The sequence below is a fragment of the Sminthopsis crassicaudata genome, chromosome 1 (assembly GCF_048593235.1).
Source record: "Sminthopsis crassicaudata isolate SCR6 chromosome 1, ASM4859323v1, whole genome shotgun sequence".
NCBI classification, from domain to species: domain Eukaryota; kingdom Metazoa; phylum Chordata; class Mammalia; order Dasyuromorphia; family Dasyuridae; genus Sminthopsis; species Sminthopsis crassicaudata.
This window is the reverse complement of record NC_133617.1, coordinates 486,268,279-486,287,690: the sequence shown is the minus strand read 5'-3', so window position 1 is coordinate 486,287,690 and position 19,412 is coordinate 486,268,279. Positions and strand designations below refer to the sequence as shown.

The window sequence follows — 19,412 nt, the reverse complement described above, 5'->3', positions numbered from 1 at the left end:
AGAGTGGAAAAGGAATGGTCTGACTGTTATGAGCCCAAAGCTAAAGCAAGGATAAAGCCAAGCTGCCTTGTAGCCTTTTGGCTAAATACTCCTCACAGTCTATGGGCTTTTTCTTCAGTTCACTGAAAAATTATAAAAGTGTGTGTGTCTTTCTGTCTGTTTCTGTTTTTGTCTCTGTTTCTCTCTCTGTCTTTGTTTCTGTGAGTTTCTGTCTCAGTCTCTGTCTCTCTGTCTCTGTGTGTATGTCTCTCTTCCTCTCTCCCTCTATCTCTGTCTCTCTCTATTCTTGTTTTCCTTTATCTCTGTCTCTGCTTCAGTCTCTGTCTTTGTCTCTGTGTGTATGTCTCTCTTCCTCTCTCCTTCTGTCTCTTTCTCTCTCTGTGTCTCTCTCTATTCCTGTCTTTCTCTGTCTCTGTCTCTTTGTGTATGTCTCTCTCTTCCTCTCCCTCTGTCTCTGTCTCTCTTTCCCTCTCTCTCTCTCTCTCTCTCTCTCTCTCTCTCTCTCTCTCTCTCTCTCTCTCTCTCTCTCTCTCTCTCTTTTCCTCCTCTTGTCTCTTCCTTTCCCTCTCTCTTTCTGTCCGTCTCTCTCTCATTTTATCTCTCTCTGTCTCTCTCTCTTCTCTCACCCCCTCCTCAATTCTATCCCCATCTTTTATTGAGAAATCTCTTTATGGGTTTGGAATCCACCCCTATCTCCACCCAGTCTCATTTACCTTCCTTCATAAATTCCAGTACAAAGCCCCACAAATAACTTTGATTTATATGTGACATAAATTAGCCCTTAAAAGAACAAGTTCCCAACTGTAGACTAAATAACATCATAGCTGTGACAGTGACAGGATCCCTGTTGGTTTTGTAGAATAAAGAAACCATATGGTGATATCCGGACAACTATTTATTTAGCAATGCATGTGATTGCAGAAATTGAGTCCAAGGCTTTTGGTAGCCAGGAACCTTTAACCATTAGTTTCTACACAGTTAATATATTTGGATTTTTGGAGGAAGTGAAAAACAGAAAAAAATAGGATTATAGAATTGGAGACATCTGGTTTCTTATTAATGGACAGTATTTGGAGACTCAGAGACATTAAGGTGAGAGAGAGAGAGAGTTTTGTGGCATTACTTAAATTGTGTGACCTTTGGGAGGAGGAATAATATTGTGAGTTCTCCAAAATCAGGTAAATTAGAATCAAACTTGGCTTCACAAAATGGTAAAGGCAAAGTGAAGTCACATACTATTTTAATGTAACACTTTTTCCCTCCTTCTACCTTTTTCCTTCCTCTATGTCAATGAAGAAAAACATGGGAAGGAAGTAGGTGAATAGGTATTGTTGCATGTGGTACAAAGGATGTATATGCCTTACATCCTTTTAATTTGGCTTCCCCCTTTTGACCCATAACGTTAAAAACCATTATTATGGTTATATCTCTCCCAAGAGTTTAATTTCTTTTGGTCAAGAGAATTCCTTGGTATAGATTGTGTGTTCCCATGAATCTGTCCAGATTGGATTGCAGAGAAACATGAATAGATATCTTCTCCATTTCCTCTTCCCCAAGGAAGACTTTGATTCCTTCTAGGAGGAGAGCAGGAGATTGGGATTATAAAACTTGTCATTCTGCTCTCCTCAAAGAATGGTATCAGATTAGAATTATATCTATCTCTCCAATGTTGTTAGCGTAGGAGAAGTGATTTAACCTCCCCTGAGTTTGAGCTTAACTTTAAATATTATCCCTTAATGAAGAAGGAAAGCACCAAACTACACATTCAAGCCTTTATTCCCTTTCCACTAACTGTTCCTCCTATACTTTTATGTACTATACAGCAAATAGATCCTTTTATCCAAGCTGATGGCAAACAGAAATTAGAGAAGGAATATAGATGAAAATACATAGGACAATATACAGAATGAATGAACTTTCCCATTGGAATCCACATATCTCAGTTCAGGCAAAAAGAGAGTCCCATTTCTTATACAAGGTGAAATGACCTGACATCTTTAGTTGGTAAGGTGAGAAAAGGGGCATGAAGGAAGTGCTGGCTTCTCAACATGTTGGCAGCTTCTTGGTAATTTTGCAACACTCATTTTGGTTTGTTTTTTGATTGTCCCTTCCATTTATATAATTGTAGTCTTTTATATACTGTATATTGTTTTCTTGACCCTGTTTACTTTCCATCAATTATTCTAAGTTTTTTCATCTTTCTCTGTATTAATCATAGTCATTGTTTCTTGTAGCAAAGTAATATTCCATTACATTTGCGTTCAACGGTTTGTTCATCCATTACCCAATGGCTGAGTATCTACTTTGTTTCCAATTTTTTGCTACTATTAAAAGTGATACTATAAATAGTTTGGTGTATATGGAACATTTCTTTTTATCAGTAACCTCCATGGAGTACATGCCCGGCACTATCATCTCTAGATTAAATGTATGAACATTTTAGCTACTTCATTTGCATAATTCCAAATTGCTTACCAGAATGGTTGTACTAATTCACAGCTCAACCAACAGTGCATTAGTGTGCTTTCTAATGGTAATTATTCCTTCCTTTCGTCATCTTTTTATCATCCTGCCAATACGCTGGGTGTAAGATGATACTTCATCTTGATTTTAACTTACATTTCTAGTATGAATGATTTTGAGTATTATTCTTGCATATTATTGTTAATAGTTTGCAATTCTTTTGAGAAGTGTTCATATCCTTTCACAACACATTTGGAGAATGGCTTTCACTCATATATTTGTTAGTTTTATAAATATATATACATAAATACAAAACTATATATATAACTATATATAAAACTATATATATAAACTCATGTATATGTATATAGGTAAATATACAACATATATGTGTGCATTAATAAGTAAATAGATTCATGTATAGATATGTGCTTCATGGTGGTGAATATAATACTCTTTATTCTTGAAAAGAGTGACATCATTATGTTAGGGTCACGTTACGGTGTGTCCAACTGTGGCTGATCAGACAAGCTCGGAATGCTCTGCCACAGGTAGAGCATAAATACCTGTGGGGTGTGGATGTAGGGTGAGATTCCTGACTGCTGTAATGGACAGGTCGGTGTTGGTAAAGCAGACAATTTTTAGGTCAACTTTTCTAGCCCCTTCCTCACAGAACTCACAGGAGATGAGTACTGTGGTCCCTAAAAAGCAGCTCAGACACCCAGGGATACCAAATCCCACTGCTGATTCCAGTGCCCTGGGCCACCTTGTGCAGGGCTGTGATTACTACGGCTCCCTGTATATTTGCACTTGCCTATCACCAGAGGACTTTGAGATAGGTAAAAATGGTATGGGGTGATGTCTTTTGATTCATGCATAAATTTGATTTAAGTGAAACAGAGTTCCATGAAGTCAACAACTTCACTTTCTTTTCCAGAGTCATGAGAGTCCAGTGGCAGGACAGAGTCAACACAACCGGTACTGACTGGGATGTAGTGGATGATGTGGGTGTCTTTGGAGTCTAACCAAGTTCTAACCATCCCACAGCAACTGCATCAGCTGCCTTCATGGCCACTGGAACAAACTGCTCTCATGCATCTATTCCATCAGAAGTCTACACACATTTGGGGTATACACCACCCCCAATTCACTGAGACCCCTTGATTACTGTGAACCTGTTTTAGCCCATCTGCCAAAAGGGTTTACCAGGTCTGGCCATTGCACACATTATAGCTTGTTGGAGACACAGGATAGACTTGGGTGGATCAGGGAGACATCAAAGGTGGAAAACAGCCCTGAAAAGGGCTTGGTAGCCCTCACACCGAGTCCTTGTGACATCTCTAATATGTGCCTTCTTTTGTCCTCTGACACTGCCAAAATTCTGGAGAAAGACCTTATTACCTATCCCTTAATATTGCAATATCCTGCTGGATGTTTCCCTGTCTAAAGTAGATTCTCACTCCAATCCATCTTTCACATAGCTGCCAAAGGGATCTAAAGCACAAGTATATTACACACGTTCTCCAATTCATAAACTCCAGTATATTCCTACTACTTCTAGGATCAAATATTAAAATGTTTTTGGCTGCTCAAACGCCTTATAGGCCTTTCCAGTCTTCTTACACTTTATTCCCTTCTGAATACTCTATAATTAAGTGACTCTGGCTCCTTACTACTCCTCAAAAAGGATTCTGTGTCCTAACTCTGAGCATTTTCACTTACTATCTCCCATAGCTGGAACTCTCTGCTTCCTGCTATCTGTGCCTTCCTTCAAGTGTCAGCTAAATTCTCACCTTTTTCTACAAGCCTTTCTTAATCTTTGTTCCTCCCTCTAAGACTATCCCATATGTATTTTGTATGTATAGTTGTTTTCATGTTGTATACCCCACTAGATAGTGAGGATCAGGACTTGCTTTTTTAATTTGTTTTGTTTTGACACACTAAAATAGATGCCAATAAATGTTTATTCCCATGATTTGGCTTGTAATGGGGGAGACAACATACACATATATAGACATATATATATATATATATATATAATCACATCAACATATGCTGTGTTATATATGTACACACACACAGACACACACACACACAGACACACACACACACACACACACACACATATATATATACAATGTACATATACAAACACATACATAGAGTAATCTGGAGAAGAGGGGAAGAGAAGGTCCCAGCTGAAGAGAACCAAGAAAGGTCTTATTCCGCAGGTGGTACTTGAACTGAAAAAAAGAAAGAGTTAATGAAAAAAGCAGTTATTAAATTGTTACTATATACTAAGTACTGGTGATACAAACAGACAAATTGAGAGAGTCTTTGTTCTCAAGGAGCTTACTCTTAAATTGAGAGGGCACAGCACATAAAATAAAGCACAGCTGTGGGGTAGATAGAAAGGCAAGGAATTCTCCAATATTTAGTGATCTCAAAGTTGAAAAGCTAGACCTCAGGTTCCTTGAACATGTGACTAGGTCAGATAACAGGTAAAGAAACAAGACAGAGGTAAGAGCTGTTGGTCCTCTATCTCACTGGAAGGAATAGAGCTGGCAACTTTCATCTCATTCAAACCCTTTGAGAAGTTAAGCAGTTGGGGTGGAGGAGGCCCATTTCCTCTCCAGCTTCCTGGCCCCCACCCTACCCCTGCCAGCCCCAATGAAATGTTACAGATAAAAAGGGTAGCATGTGGACACTTCATTTTGGTTTTGCCTGTATTGGTTATATGTGTCTCTTGGATCTGTCTAGGTATGGCTTTCAGGAAGGCAAGAATAGATAAGAATACATGTTGCTAATATCTCTCCTACACTTCTCTAAGGAATTTTGGTTCCTGCCAGGAAGGGACGCAAAAAGTTGGGGCTAGAGACTGGCCCCTCTGCTCTCCTCAGAGGGAGTGAGTTAGAATTATATCTATCTGGATCCTTAAGTATTATCGGTCTGGTGGAAGAAATTCTGATCAATGTCTTGTAATGGGAAAGTAACATCCCAACCTATATAACCAAAGCTTGATTTTTCTCCCTGCTAATTGTCTATTCCACAATGAATACATATAATAAGTAGCAAATAATCCTATTTATCCAAGTCAACAACAAAACAGAAATCAGGGAATATGTACCAAACAACACAGAGGAGAGGAGCTTTCCCTTTGGGATTGAGATTATGTGGTTCAACCAAGAGAGTATCTCTGCTTTTCACCCAAGGGAAAATTCCCCAGTCTCCAAAGGGATAGGGATATGATGGAACTTGCCAACTTTTCCATATGTCAGCTTCTTCCCAGAATCTTTCAGCACCAGAGTTCTGGAGAAAGATTGGAATGTATTGTATTCTCACTTGACACTGGAAGACTAAAGACTGAATCTCTTTTTTTCTTCACATTTCAACAACTGCACCTTCATGCAGGCACAGAGAATTGAGTATCTGATATCCAACAATGAAGGGAGAACCCCATACAATTGACCCTTTTAGCCAAGGGATAAATGAACACAGGGATAAATAAATACACTTGGATTAAAAAAAAATCAATTTCACAAGTTGAAGATGGTAAGCATATTGCTAGACAGTAATTCATCTGAAAAATCTGGGGATTTTAATGGACTGCAACCTCAACATGAGTTGACAGTTGTCAAATGCAGAAGTGGAGGGGGAAGAAATGGGAGAGGGTGGAATGTGCTGTTTAATGTTTAGCAAACAGTTTTTTGGGGGGAAGTACAAGTAGAATAATTTAATTTAATATAATATTTTCTCTCTTTCAGTCAAACAATGAATCAAGACTTGATTTGTAGCATTTACCAATTTCTGAGATGCAAAATCTCAGTAAAAAATTAACTATCAGTCAGATACTCTCAAATACAAACATTCCCACTAACACTGCATATATAATAGGCACAGGAAAGCCTTTAATTTCAACCCCCAGAATGTGCAAAAACATAAAAGAACTCATTGTGATCCCTAAGCAATCACTGCAATTATCTTCCATCTCTAGAGAGTTCCATTTTCTCTAGGGCTCTCCAAAATCACAGCACCTATCCTCAAAATGGCAATGATCTCAGGGTTCCTGGAGAAGCAGCCCTCCAATTGTCTAGTGAGTAAAGCCTTCCACGGGGATATATATAATCCCCTAGAATCATTTTTCTCACATGATTTGCATTCCCCTCAGAGAAGTATATTTGGTATTAATGAACATTCATGTCACACTAGAAACCTACATAATTAAATGCTAGCTATATAGACATTCAGCCTTATTTTTACTACCCTAAGATTATATACCCTTGGAAATGAAATAAATTCCTTTGAGATTAATGAAAAGACAATACCAGAATCATCTGAATAACTTGGTCATATCAGAAAGCCTGGCAGTGAGGAGGAGATTACACCAATCACAAAGAAGGAATTAATGGGGGGCAATGAGGAAAACCCTGGCCTGTGTTTCAGTTTCAAACTCCCTACCTGATCCCCCACTCTTTGATTTTATGGATTTCAAACTTTTCATTTTACCACTGCTGCCCTAAGTCACCTGTTTTGTTATTAGCTGATAACATTACCTGAATCCAAGAACAGGCTGGTCAAGATGATTTCCTCTATCTAGCTGGCTTTCAATCTAGCAAACTGGCTGGCTATCTATCTAAATATCTATCTATCTATCTATCTATCTATCTATCTACCTACCTACCTATCTGTTGCCTATCTATCTATTCATCTATCATTTATCTATCCATCTATCTAAATATATATCCCTACATGTCTATCTACCTTTCTAGCTAGTTGACAAGCTGGCTATCAGTCTATCTGACTGGCTCACTACCTACATATCTATCATCTATCTCTATCTGGCTATTTATCTATCTGATTAGCTAACTATCTACCTACATTATCTGTTTATCTGTCTATCTATCTATCTATCTATCTATCTATCTATCTATCTATCATTTATCTACTTACCTACCTACCTATCTGGCTGTCTAGTTATCTGTCTATTTGTCTATCTATCTATCATTTATCTACCTACCTACCTACCTACCTATCTGTCTGTCTAGTTATCTGTCTATTTGTCTATCTATCTATTTACCTGCCTACCTATCTATCTGGCTATCTAGCTGTCTGTCTGTCTATCTTTCTCTCTGTCAGTCTGTATATCTATCTATCTGGCTATATACCTACATATCTATCTAGCTTTCAAGCTAGCTAGCTAGCTGACAAGCTGGATATTTGTCTATCTGGCTGGCTCATTACCTAAATATCTATCATCTGTCTATCTCTCTCACTGGCTATCTATTTATCTGACTGCTGGCTATCTACCTGCATTATCATCTATCTATCTATCTATCTATCTATCTATCTATCTATCTATTTATCTAATCTACCTACCTATCTACCTATCCTATATATCTCTATCATCAGTCTATCTATCCATGTAAAAGAAGTCAGTTGCATTAGAAGGTATTTAAGGTCTCTGCCAGCTTAAATTCTGGGAAGCAAAGCAATTAGCATGGGACTGGTCCATATCTCCAGTGACCAAGGAGCCCCTGAGGCTCCAACTACCCCCTAGAGAGCGCTCTTAGTCCAAAGTTGAGCTGAAAATGGTGGATACTGTTTTGCTACTGAGAGGGAATTGCCAGGTATTAAGTCATTCTTGGAGCTTTGACAGTCAGAAGAGATTCAACCAATAAATCCAGACGGTGTTTGTGTTATCCTCTTTCCTTCCTGCTGTCCACACCCACTCAGAATGAGTGCTGTCTTTCTTCCCTACTCTTAAGCTCTCCTCCCTTTCACCCCGAAGTTTTGCTGGGATGTTAAGGGAGTATAAATCACTCACTGGAAGTCACAGCCAGAGCTGTCTCAAGGGCACCACAAATTAATGTGATCATCTGAGATTTGTTACTCTCCCTTGACCTCCCCTGCCTGTTGTTGCCTCAAAGGCTAGGCAATGATTCATAATAATAACAGCTCCTATTTCTATGGCACTTCCAGGTTTACAGAGTATTTTTCTCCCAACAACACTATGAGGTTAGTATAATTCACACTCCCAGATGGTATGAAACAAGACCTGAGACTCATATCATAATGTCCAGACAGTGAAAATCAGAACAATCTTTTGAATATACTCACTAATTGTATGGCCATCAGTAAGTCCCTTAGCTTCTTAGAGGCTCAGTTTCCTCATTTGTGAAATGAGGATAATCATATGAAGATGGTAATTTTTCAGGAACTGACCCATGTTCTCCTGGAGAAGAACTAATAGAATCTTGGATTCATCATGCAACTAAAACTAGGTCCTGATTAGTGGGAATGACAAATCTCATAAAGAAGTCATTTAGTTGATATTTTCACTACATATTTTTCATTAGGCTAGAACTAATTATCCATATTTTAAATAATTATAATTTTGAAGAGTGTAAATTTGAATTCAAGCAACCATTTCATAGGATTCACTATTCACACTAAGTGGGAATTGTCTGTACAGTATTATAAAGGAAATAATGTAGGAAAATGGGTCCCACAAACTTGAAAAACCTTAAAAGACCAGCTTTTGGATGGTGAGTTATTTAAGTATGAAAATTCTGAATCACATGGTAGAAGTGATGTCTCAGACTACAGAAGCAATTTGCTGGTGGCAAGGAAGTCCACTTCTCAAAATTACCTTCCAATGTAAAAAGGAGAAATTAATTTTGTGATACATACTGGCAGTCCCTTAAAGAAATTAATGGAATAATATAGGAATCAAATATGCTGATGAGATTAGACTAAAACAAGCAAATGAAGAGTATCCTTTAGGATAAGGAACTGAGTAAGTACCTAACTGATAATGAATTAGAATAGAAATTATTAGATTATACATGGTAATAAGGAATTTGATGATATCATCTAACTTACGGTTAGAAAGCCATTTTAATTCTTAAGATTTATCACAACCCTGGCTGATACAAAACGTCTTTAGGTCTCTATTTCCTCAAAGTGAAAAGAAATTGAAAAATCATTATATTTTAACCTCATCCCAGCAGCCCCTCTGTTCTATGCAAAACAGCTAATTTAGCACTGGCTAGAGAATTCTAAAAGACTTTTATGCAAATAGCAGCTTCTGTGATGGCTGCAGAATTATGAGAGACACTACAACATTTCTTATACTTTCCTCAGCAATATGTCACACTCTTATTTTCCTTTTCTGATCTCCATTCCACCCCCAACCATCAGTAAAACAATAAAATGAAATAATTGCAACATTAAAAAAGTAAATGAGTATACAAACATGTGAAACATATATCATTAACATGAAAAACATCAAAATTAACATAAGACTGTAAATAGTGATAATTTTTATATAGCAAACATGAACACCAATGAACATCTCCCAGGGAAGAAATCCTGTCACTATAGTCTAGGGTCTTCCCAATTAAAACTTGCCCATGATCACAGAGCTATATGTTGGAGGGACAATTGAATTGAAAGATCCAGGGGAGATCATCGACGACAAGACAATTTATAGAAGAGTCCAAAAAGAGAGGTTGAAGATCAGAGATCATGTCAGCCTCAGCCTCAGTACCTTCAAGGCTGAGAAGAAAACTCCATATCCAGTGGTTGAGAGAGTTGATTAAAGATAGCTATAACTATTTCTGCAAGGGAAAAGCCTATTACAATTTCATTCATTCATTCAATCAATCAAAAAGCATTTATCATAGCAGTCCCTGCCATGTCCCAGGCACTAAGCTTATGACCTATGATTTGTAGAGTATTCTGCCCTACTGCTCTATATTCAGGTACTTACCTCACAAAGCTGCTAGACTCAAACAAAATAATACACATAAAATGTTTTGCAAATCTTAAAGCCTCTATAAATTCAGTTATAATTATTATCATAAACTCCCTGCTTTCCCCATCACCAAGGTAAAGAGGTCAGAACTGTGCCTCCCATCTTCCACACCCCATATCTCTACCCCCACCTACTCTCACACATACACCCCTCCCTCCAGCTGCTCCTTTATGATTTCTTATCCTTTTTTCAATTGCCCTGGATTGTCACAGTAAACAGATTTCATCTATATTAATGATGCCCCAACCCTTACCCAGGGTAAAGCCTCTCCAAATTTCCTAGGCAGAGGACCCTGGCTATAGCTACTAATCAAACACAATTTCTATCTCCTGAAAGTAGAGGAAAGAATTAGTTTGATTGCTATGCTTACATGGAGATCTTATTTCTCTAGCTCAGCCATAAGCTTCTGGGAAATATTGTATCTGATAGAGCATGCTGGATCTCCAGATGGAAGGGACTTTTGAGGCCATCTAGTTTAGTCTTATTGTTTCACAGATGAAGAAATGGAAGCCCAAGGAGGTTCAATATCTTGCCCAAAGTCACAGAGATTATAAGTATTCAAGATGGGAGATGAGCTAGGCCCTCTGATTCCAGATTGAGTATTATCTATGTCCACTGAGATATAGCTTTGAATCCATCTTTGAGTATATCTCTTACTGTGCCACATCACTTCCTCAAAGATAAAGCTTTGAATTCCCCACTTCTTTCAGAAGCACCCAACATGTGTGTTAAGAACACATATGTGCTATGTTCCATACTACCTCCTTTTTTTCCTATTTAAATCTGTCAAACATGGTCAGTGAAGGTGATTCAACCAACAATCTAGCAGAAATTTATTGTAAATCTGCAAAGTCCAAGTAAGGCACTATGCTAGGCTCAGGGAGAGGGAAGGGGATGGTTTATTTTTTTTTCTCTTGAGGACCATACAGTCTAATGGAAAGACATGCACTGTATTAAAAAAAAAAAAAAAAAAAAAGCATGATGAGTCAGAAGGGTAGATTTGCAGTGCTTTAAGAAAGTCTGATTTCCACACAAATAAAGTCATATTTAAATAATTGGAAAAATATTAAGTGCTCTTGGATAGGCCGAGCAAATATAATAAAGATGACAATATTCCCTAAACTAGAATATTTATTTAGTGCCATACCAATCAGACTCCCAAAAAACTATTTTAATGGCCTAGAAAAAAAATTCATATGGAAGAACAAAAGGTTGAGAATTTCAAGGTAATTAATGAAAAAAAAAATCAAATGAAGATAGCCTAACTGTACCTGATCTAAAACTATATTATAAAGCAGCAATCACCATTTGGTATTGGCTAAGAAATAGATTAGTTGATCAATGGAATAGATTAGGTTCACAAGACAAAATAGTCAATAACTATAGCAATCCAGTGTTTGACAAACCCAGAGACCCTAACTTTTGGAATAAGAATTCACTATTTGACAAAAACTGCTGGGAAAACTGGAAATTAGTATGGCAGAAAGTAGGCATGGATGCACACTTTACACCATATACCAAGATAAGATCAAAATGGGTCCATGATTTAGGCATAAAGCACGAGATCATAAATAAATTAGAGGAACATAGGATAGTCTACCTCTCAGACTTGTGGAGGAGGAAGGAATTTGTGACCAAAGGAGAACGAGAGATCATTATTGATCACAAAATAGAAAATTTTGATTACATCGAATTAAAAAGCCTTTGTACAAACAAAACTAATGCAAACAAGATTAGAAGGGAAGTAACAAATTGGGAAAACATTTTTACAGTTAAAGGTTCTGATAAAGGCCTCATCTCCAAAATATACAGAGAATTGACCCTAATTTATAAGAAATCAAGCCATTCTCCAATTGATAAATGGTCAAAGGATATGAACAGACAATTTTCAGATGATGAAATTAAAACTCTTTCCACTCATATGAAAGTGTTCCAAATCACTATTGATCAGATAAATGCAAATTAAGACAACTCTGAGATAATACTACACACCTGTCAGATTGGCTAAGATGACAGGAAAAAATAATGATGAATGTTGGAGGGGATGCGGGAAAACTGGGATATTGATGCATTGTTGGTGGAATTGTGAACAAATCCATTCTGGAGAGCAATCTGGAATTATGCCCAAAAAGTTATCAAACTGTGCATACCCTTTGATCCAGCAGTGCTACTACTGGGCTTATATCTCAAAGAAATACTAAAGAAGGGAAAGGGAGCTGTATGTGCCAAAATGTTTGTGGCAGCCCTTTTTGTAGTGGCTAGAAACTGGAAGATGAATGGATGCCCGTCAATTGGAGAATGGTTGGGTAAATTGTGGTATATGAATGTTATGGAATATTATTGTTCTGTAAGAAATGACCAGCAGGAGGAATACAGAGAGACCTGGAGAGATTTACATCACTTCAACAATGATACTGTATGAGGATGTATTCTGATGGAAGTGGATATCTTCAACAAAGAGAAGATCTAATTCAGTTCCAATTGATCAATGATGGACAGAAGCAGCTATACCCAGAAAAGGAACACTGAGAAATGAATGTGAACTGTTTTCATTCCCAGAATTTTCTTCCCAGGTTATTTTTACCTTCTGAATCCAATGCTCCCTGTGCAACAAGAGAACTGTTCGGTTCTGCACATATATATTGTATCTAGGATATACTATAACATATTTAACATGTATAAGACTGCCTGCCATCTAGGGGAGGGCATGGAGGAAGGGAAGGGAAAAGTTGGAACAGATGTAAGTGCAAGGGATGATGTTGTAAAAAATTACCCAGGCATATGTTCTGTCAATAAAAAGTTATAATAATAAAAAAAAATCTGAGGTGGGAGAAATCACTTTTAAACTGAGTGGAGAGATGGTAAGAGGAGAGTAGATTTCAGAAGGCTTCATGGAGAAGTACCTGAGCTGGACCTAGAACACAGATAAAGATTTCAACAGGCATTGATGCAATTCAAACTGGGGGACACCCTCTGCAAATATACAGAAGCAGAGCTGGCCATAACAAATAAGATCAGCAACAGTTGTTTGTGGAAAAGGGTATGAAAAAGAGTTTAGAAGAAAAAAAGAAGAGTAGTTCCAGATTGTGAAAGATCAATCAATCAAGTAGCATTTATGTGTCTTCTATTATCTTCCCCACTGTTGTAAGTGATGAGAATACAAAGAAAGGCAAAAAGACAATCTGTGCACTCAAAGAGCTCACAATTTGATGGGATAGGCAGCATGTATATAACTATATAAAAAAAGATAGGTACTTGAATGCTGCTAGGCTTAGTTTGCAATTGGGAGCTAGGGAAGATTTTTTGAACAAAAGAGAGATATGGTAAGATCTTTGAATTAAGGAGATGATTTGGACAGCTTTTTGGAGAGTGAAACATTGGATAGAGATAGAATGACCAGTCAGGAGACAACTACTATATCTAATAATCTAAGCAAAAGATAATGAGGACCTAAACCTTGTTAGCAACACATACTTAGAGAGGAGATGAATGGACTTAGTTCACAAAGAATGCACAGATTAGCTGTATTTCTGAAGAAAACCATATTCAGGGTATCTGGGGCAGTAATTCACAGGGACTAGGGTAAGAATGGAGTCTCTACAGTGGGTGTGAGGAGGGTGGTAACAAGAGCTAGGGGGGCTACTTGAAGAGTCCAGCTATGGAAATGATAGTGGGGAGGAAGAGGCAGAAATGCTCATCCCTTTCTCCATCATCTCAGTCATCCCTACCACCTTAGCCTAAATTTGGATCGAATATGCAGGCTAAGGTCTCCCCAGTAGCATCAAGTCCAGAGAAAGGAGAAAAGGGAGAGAGAAGGATAGAAAATTCTTGTGGTCATTCATTTGAATAAATTGTTCCAGGATGGTTAGTCTCTAGCAAATAAAAACTAGATTTCTTATATTCTTGTTTTTTCCCAACACAGAACATTTATCAAAAATAACTTAATAGTGATGATACTACATATTCTGAAATGCAATCCCAGTGTACAATTTCAATTTAATGTACAAGTGAGAGCCAAAAATAAAATGTCATAAAATATTGATCAATTCTATAAATATATAATTAGAAAGAAGCTTAATATATTACCTAGTTTTGATGAGGAAAATATTAGTCTCTACTTCACTATACTACTTTATGGGGGGGAAATGTGTATGTTTGTGTATATGTATGTGTGTACATATAAAAATATTTTCAGAAATTATGAAGCTTCTGGACTATAAAATATCAAGAAATCCAAGATTTGAGGGATAGTTTCACCCTGCTCCTCCCCCACCATACCCCCCCATAACAAAAACCTTTGTAATTTCTGCTCACCATTGATGATGAGTTATTGAGTTCTAAGGATGCCTAGCCTCTTCAAGCTGTTTTATAACTCAAGCACAAGTTCAAACCCTCATGTTTAAAAGTTTACCTAACTTGAAATTTAAACATTATTGCTTTTAAAAAAGCAATATTTTTGCTCTGTAAGAAATGACCAGCAGGAGGAATACAGAGAGGCTTGGAGAGACTTAAATCAACTGTTGCTGAGTGAAATGAGCAGAACCAGAAGATCACTGTACACTTCAACAACAATACTGTATGAGGATGTATTCTGATGGAAGTGGAAATCTTCAACATAAAGAAGATCCAACTCACTTCCAGTTGATCAATGATGGACAGAGGTAGCTACACCCAGAGAAGGAACACTGGGAAGCGAATGTAAATTGTTAGCACTACTGTCTATCTACCCAGGTTACCTTCGGAAGCTAATAATTAATGTGCAACAAGAAAATGGTATTTACACACATATATTGTATCTAGGTTATATTGTAACACATGTAAAATGTATGGGATTACCTGCCATCGGGGGGAGGGAGTGAGGGGAGGGAGGGGATAATTTGGAAAAATGAATAAAAAAAAATAAAATAAAATAAAAAAAAAAAGCAATATTTTATTTTCCCCCAATTACATGTAAAAACGATTTAAGTTTGCTTTTCTAATTCTATCCCCTCCCTTCCCTTCCCTACTACATCCCTGAAATAGTAAGTATCTATTCTAGATTATGCATGTTCAATCATAAAAACATTTCCATATTAGTCCTTTTGTGCAAGAAGACTTGAAGAAAGGGAAAGAAAGAAAGAAGAAAAAAGAAGTAAGGAAGGAAGGAAGGAAGAAGGAAGGAAGGAAGAAAGAAAGAAAGAAAAAGAAAGAAAGAAAGAAAGAAAGAAAGAAAGAAGAAAGAAAGAAAGAAAGAAAGAAAGAAAGAAAGAAAGAAAGAAAGAAAGAAAGAAAGAAAGAAAGAAAGGAAAGAAGGAAAGGAAGGAGGAGGAATGGAAGGAAGGAAGGAAGGAAGGAAGGAAGGAAGGAAGGAAGAAGGAGAGGAAGAAAGAAGAAAGAGAAGAAAGAAAGAAAGAAAGAAAGAAGAGGAAGGAAGAAGGAAGGAAGGAAGGAAGGAAGGAAGGAAGGAAGGAAGGAAGGAAGAGGAAGGAAGGAAGGATGGAAGAAGAAGAAGAAAGAAAGAAAGAGAGGAGAAAGAAGAAGAAAGAAAGAAGAAAGAGAAAGAAAGAAAGAAAGAAAGAAAGAAAGAAAGAAAGAAAGAAAAAAGAAAGAAAGAAAGAAAGGAAAGAAAGAAAGAAAGGAAAGGAAGAAAGGAAGGAAGGAAGAAGAAGGAAGGAAGGAAGTGAAGGGAAGGGAAGGGGAAGGAAGGAAAGGAAGGAAGGAAGGAAGGAAGGAAGGAAGGAAAAGAAAGAAAGAAGGAAAGAAAGGGAAAGAGGGAGAGAGGGAAGGAAGGAAGTAAAAAATATTTCTGTCTGTATTCAGACATCAGTACTTTCTCTGGAGGCAGATAGCATTTTTCATTGTGCGTTCTTTGGGATTGTCTCAGATCATTATATTGCTGAGAATAGTCTTAGACTGCTTATATTATTTATATACATTTAAAAGAGGATAAATCTTAACAATGTAATATAGGATGTGACCTTTTTCCTAGTGTTGCAGAATGTAAAAGCTGGAAGAGGCCTTAGAATTCATTTAGTCCAAACATCTTATTCCACTTATAAGGGAAATGAGGTCCAGAAGTGGTAGATGACTTGTCCTAGATCATTCAGATAGCGAATATCCAACTGAGAGTTAGTTTCCTGTTTTCTACATCAGTATTCCTTTCACTGATTACCATCTTCCCTACTAAGTTGGGGAGATCTGAGAGTCTTTTTGGGGGGTCTGCCACAGTGCCTTTTCATGAACCAACTCACCTCTCATACAGAGCTGGCCTGGCAGAGTGTCCCGCTGATCTGGACGATTGCCACGGTCTCTGTTTGTCCAAGGCTCACAGACAGCTGAGACCTCTTACTTCTGAGTTTGGACAAACAGATGTCATTCTTCCGTTGGCTCTGGAGATATTCCTTATAGTTGTTAGAGAGTAGCGTATAGAGGAAGGGGTTGATACAGCTGTTTCCATAAGCCAGACAAGTGACAATGAAGTTGACATAGACGCCAGTGTTGCCAGTCCTACTCCCTGGTTGCTGGTCATAGATGCTCAGTAGCTGCCAAAGCCAAAAGGGGATGAAGCAAATCCAGTACGTGAGGACAATGCTGAAGATCATGTAAAGGACCTTTTCCCGGGGGTACCTCTTGGTTCTCTCAGCAGTGAAGACTACAGTTGTCTGGGACTGCCAGTAGGTCCTGGCCAGCCGCCCATACAGGTAGCAGATGGCCAGTCCCGGGGCCAGGATGCAGGTGTGGAAGAGGATGGTGAGGTAGACCTTATAGGCCCCCAGCTGCCAAGTGGGATGGCACATGTGCTTGGTCACGCCATCTCGATGGCTTGTGCGAAGGTCGATGAGAATCATCGTGGGCAGAGCCAGGAGGAAGGACACCAACCACACAATGCCGGTGACCATTCTTCGGTAGTTCCGAGATCGGCTGATGGTGTCTAAGGGCTTCACTACAGCCAGGTATCTCTCAGTGCTCATGACAGTGAGGATGAATATACTGGCATGCATGGTGAGGAAGTCTAGGCTGAACAGGGTCCTACAGCCGATGTCCCCAAAGTACCAATCCCTGGCAAAATAGGTACAGACCACGAAAGGTATAGTGGACAGATAAAGGAGGTCCGCCAGGGCCAGGTTAACGATGTAAATGTACATGGAGCCTCCCAGCTTCATGGAAGAATTGATGACCACCAAGGTGTAGATGTTGCCAACGGTGCCCACCAGACACATCAAGGCCAGGACACAGCCCAGGAAGAAAGTAATAAATTTGCCATTGTTGTCCCCTGGCTCTTCCAAGGTGACATTGGCGGTGGTGTTTGGGAAATGACCCAGCTCCATGTCACAGTGTCACACCAGGATCATGGACAGCAGGACAGCAGAGTCAGAGCCAGGGCAGCCTGCTTCAGGTAGGGGAAGGATGTGAGACCAGAAAGTAGAGCTGGTGGTGAATCGGGATCTTGGAAAGACTAGCTGGGGGTCAAGAGGTGTGCAGGGAAGCCAGGCTAGACCAGTCAAGAATCCATGAGACAGACAAGAGAGGGAAGCCCGGTTACCAAACTCCAAGGCCAAGTTCTGTCTTTACCTAGAGGCTTCTGCTTCACTTTCTGTTAGGAGCCAGGATTGAGGCAGATTAGTGCATGATAGGAGAAAGCCCAGCCAAGTGGTTAGGAGGGAGAGAAGGCATTCTGATGTGTCCGCAGCAGTTTCCCTTCTGATGGCGTGGGAATTGTCAGACTCCAGGAGTGAGAGTCAGTCAGACCTGGGGGTTCTGGGTACAGCTGAGATGGGCTTTTCCACCAGACTTCTTGCTTCCACCGGACAGCATGCAGCAGCTCTCATCCCACTGTGGCTACTCTGGGCACCCAAATTCCCACTGAAGGCAGAGGAAATCAATCAGCTCTTACCATGAAATGAGGTGGAGAGAGGCTCCCAGGGGAACCCGGCCAGAGGAGGAGAGGTTGCTGCCTGGAGGACACTGGGATGGAACTGGGGCTCAGGGTGGAAGTTGGAAGGCAAAGGTCTAGCAGGCTTTTCTTCCCCAAAGCAGATTCTCCACAGACAGCTCCACTCAGTTCTTTCTGTAGCTTTGTGCAAAAAATCGGCTTTAACTCCATGCATTGAAGAGACCTTGGCAAGTGACTAGAATCCTAAAAATCTTCAGGCATATGATGGTCCATAGCTGAAGAAAAGCAGAGCAGCCTCAGCTTCTTAGCCACTCACAAGCTACATTCTCCATTTTATCACCCATTAAAGAGCTTTCTGAGCCCAGTGCCTTGGAAGTGTCTGCTTCTCCACTACCAAGCAAATAAGCGGTTTCTCTCCACCCAGATGGGAGTGGAGTTTTATTTGCCAGCAAAGGCAACAAACCTTGGGATGAAGTGAACAGAATCAGTCCAAGGAAGGTTGGTTTCTCAGTAGGCTAGGTACGAGGCATTGCCAAGTGCAGCCAGAGGCAGCTAGCTCTCTCTGTAGAGGCAGACTCATCATTTTCTGGCAAGCAAAATCAGAGACTGATTGAGGATTGCTCTTTCAAGCCTAGAGAGTGAATCTCCTTTCTCAGGAGAGGGGAGGGGAAAGATAGACATCAGTCCCTTTGGCAGTTCCTCTAGGACTACACACACACACACACACACACATACACACACACACAGAGTGATCTAGGAGCTCCTCACACTCTCAGACCCTCAGACTTGGAGGAGAGACATCATCAGCCACGCTGGCTCCGTGTCCCTGGGTGACTGGGACCTGTTGGCAACCTCTGTCCTCCTTAGTCACACCTGGCTAGACAAACTTCTGGCTACATTTGGAATCTAAAGTGTGACTTTTAAAAAAAAAAGTAGTTCTTAATCAGCCCCTCTGCTTTGGGGCTGTATGTTTTGATTTCATTCCCTGTTCTTCTTGGCTACTTCTAGAGGACAATTGAAATAACATCTGGATGGAGTTGAGGTATGCTTGGAGAAGCAGGGTAAAAATGAGTTCCCTACTCTGGAAAATCACTCCATCCCTGTCTTTCCACCCCTCCCGCCTTTTAAGAAGCTGATGAAACCAGAAAGACAGCCGAAAGCTTGATCTTCCAAGCTGCAGAGGAGGCTGGAGGGTAGAAATGATATAAACAGTAAATGAGTAACTGAACATGTCACTGTGCCCCAGCCACAGCCCGGCAT

At 39.3% G+C, this 19,412-nt stretch overlaps 1 protein-coding gene across 1 annotated transcript; it reads right to left on the bottom strand.

Moving 5' to 3' along the window:
• Positions 1-16,512: 16,512 nt before the first annotated feature.
• On the bottom strand, positions 16,513-17,586 carry UTS2R (urotensin 2 receptor). The gene has a single exon (XM_074287596.1). It carries the CDS (start codon positions 17,584-17,586, stop codon positions 16,513-16,515), a length of 1,074 nt encoding a protein of 357 aa, XP_074143697.1.
• Between the last annotated feature and the right edge of the window lie 1,826 nt (positions 17,587-19,412).

Coding starts and splice junctions, on each gene's coding strand:
- UTS2R (XM_074287596.1), bottom strand. CDS start 17,586: ATGGAGCTGGGTCATTTCCCAAACACCACCGCCAATGTCACCTTGGAA.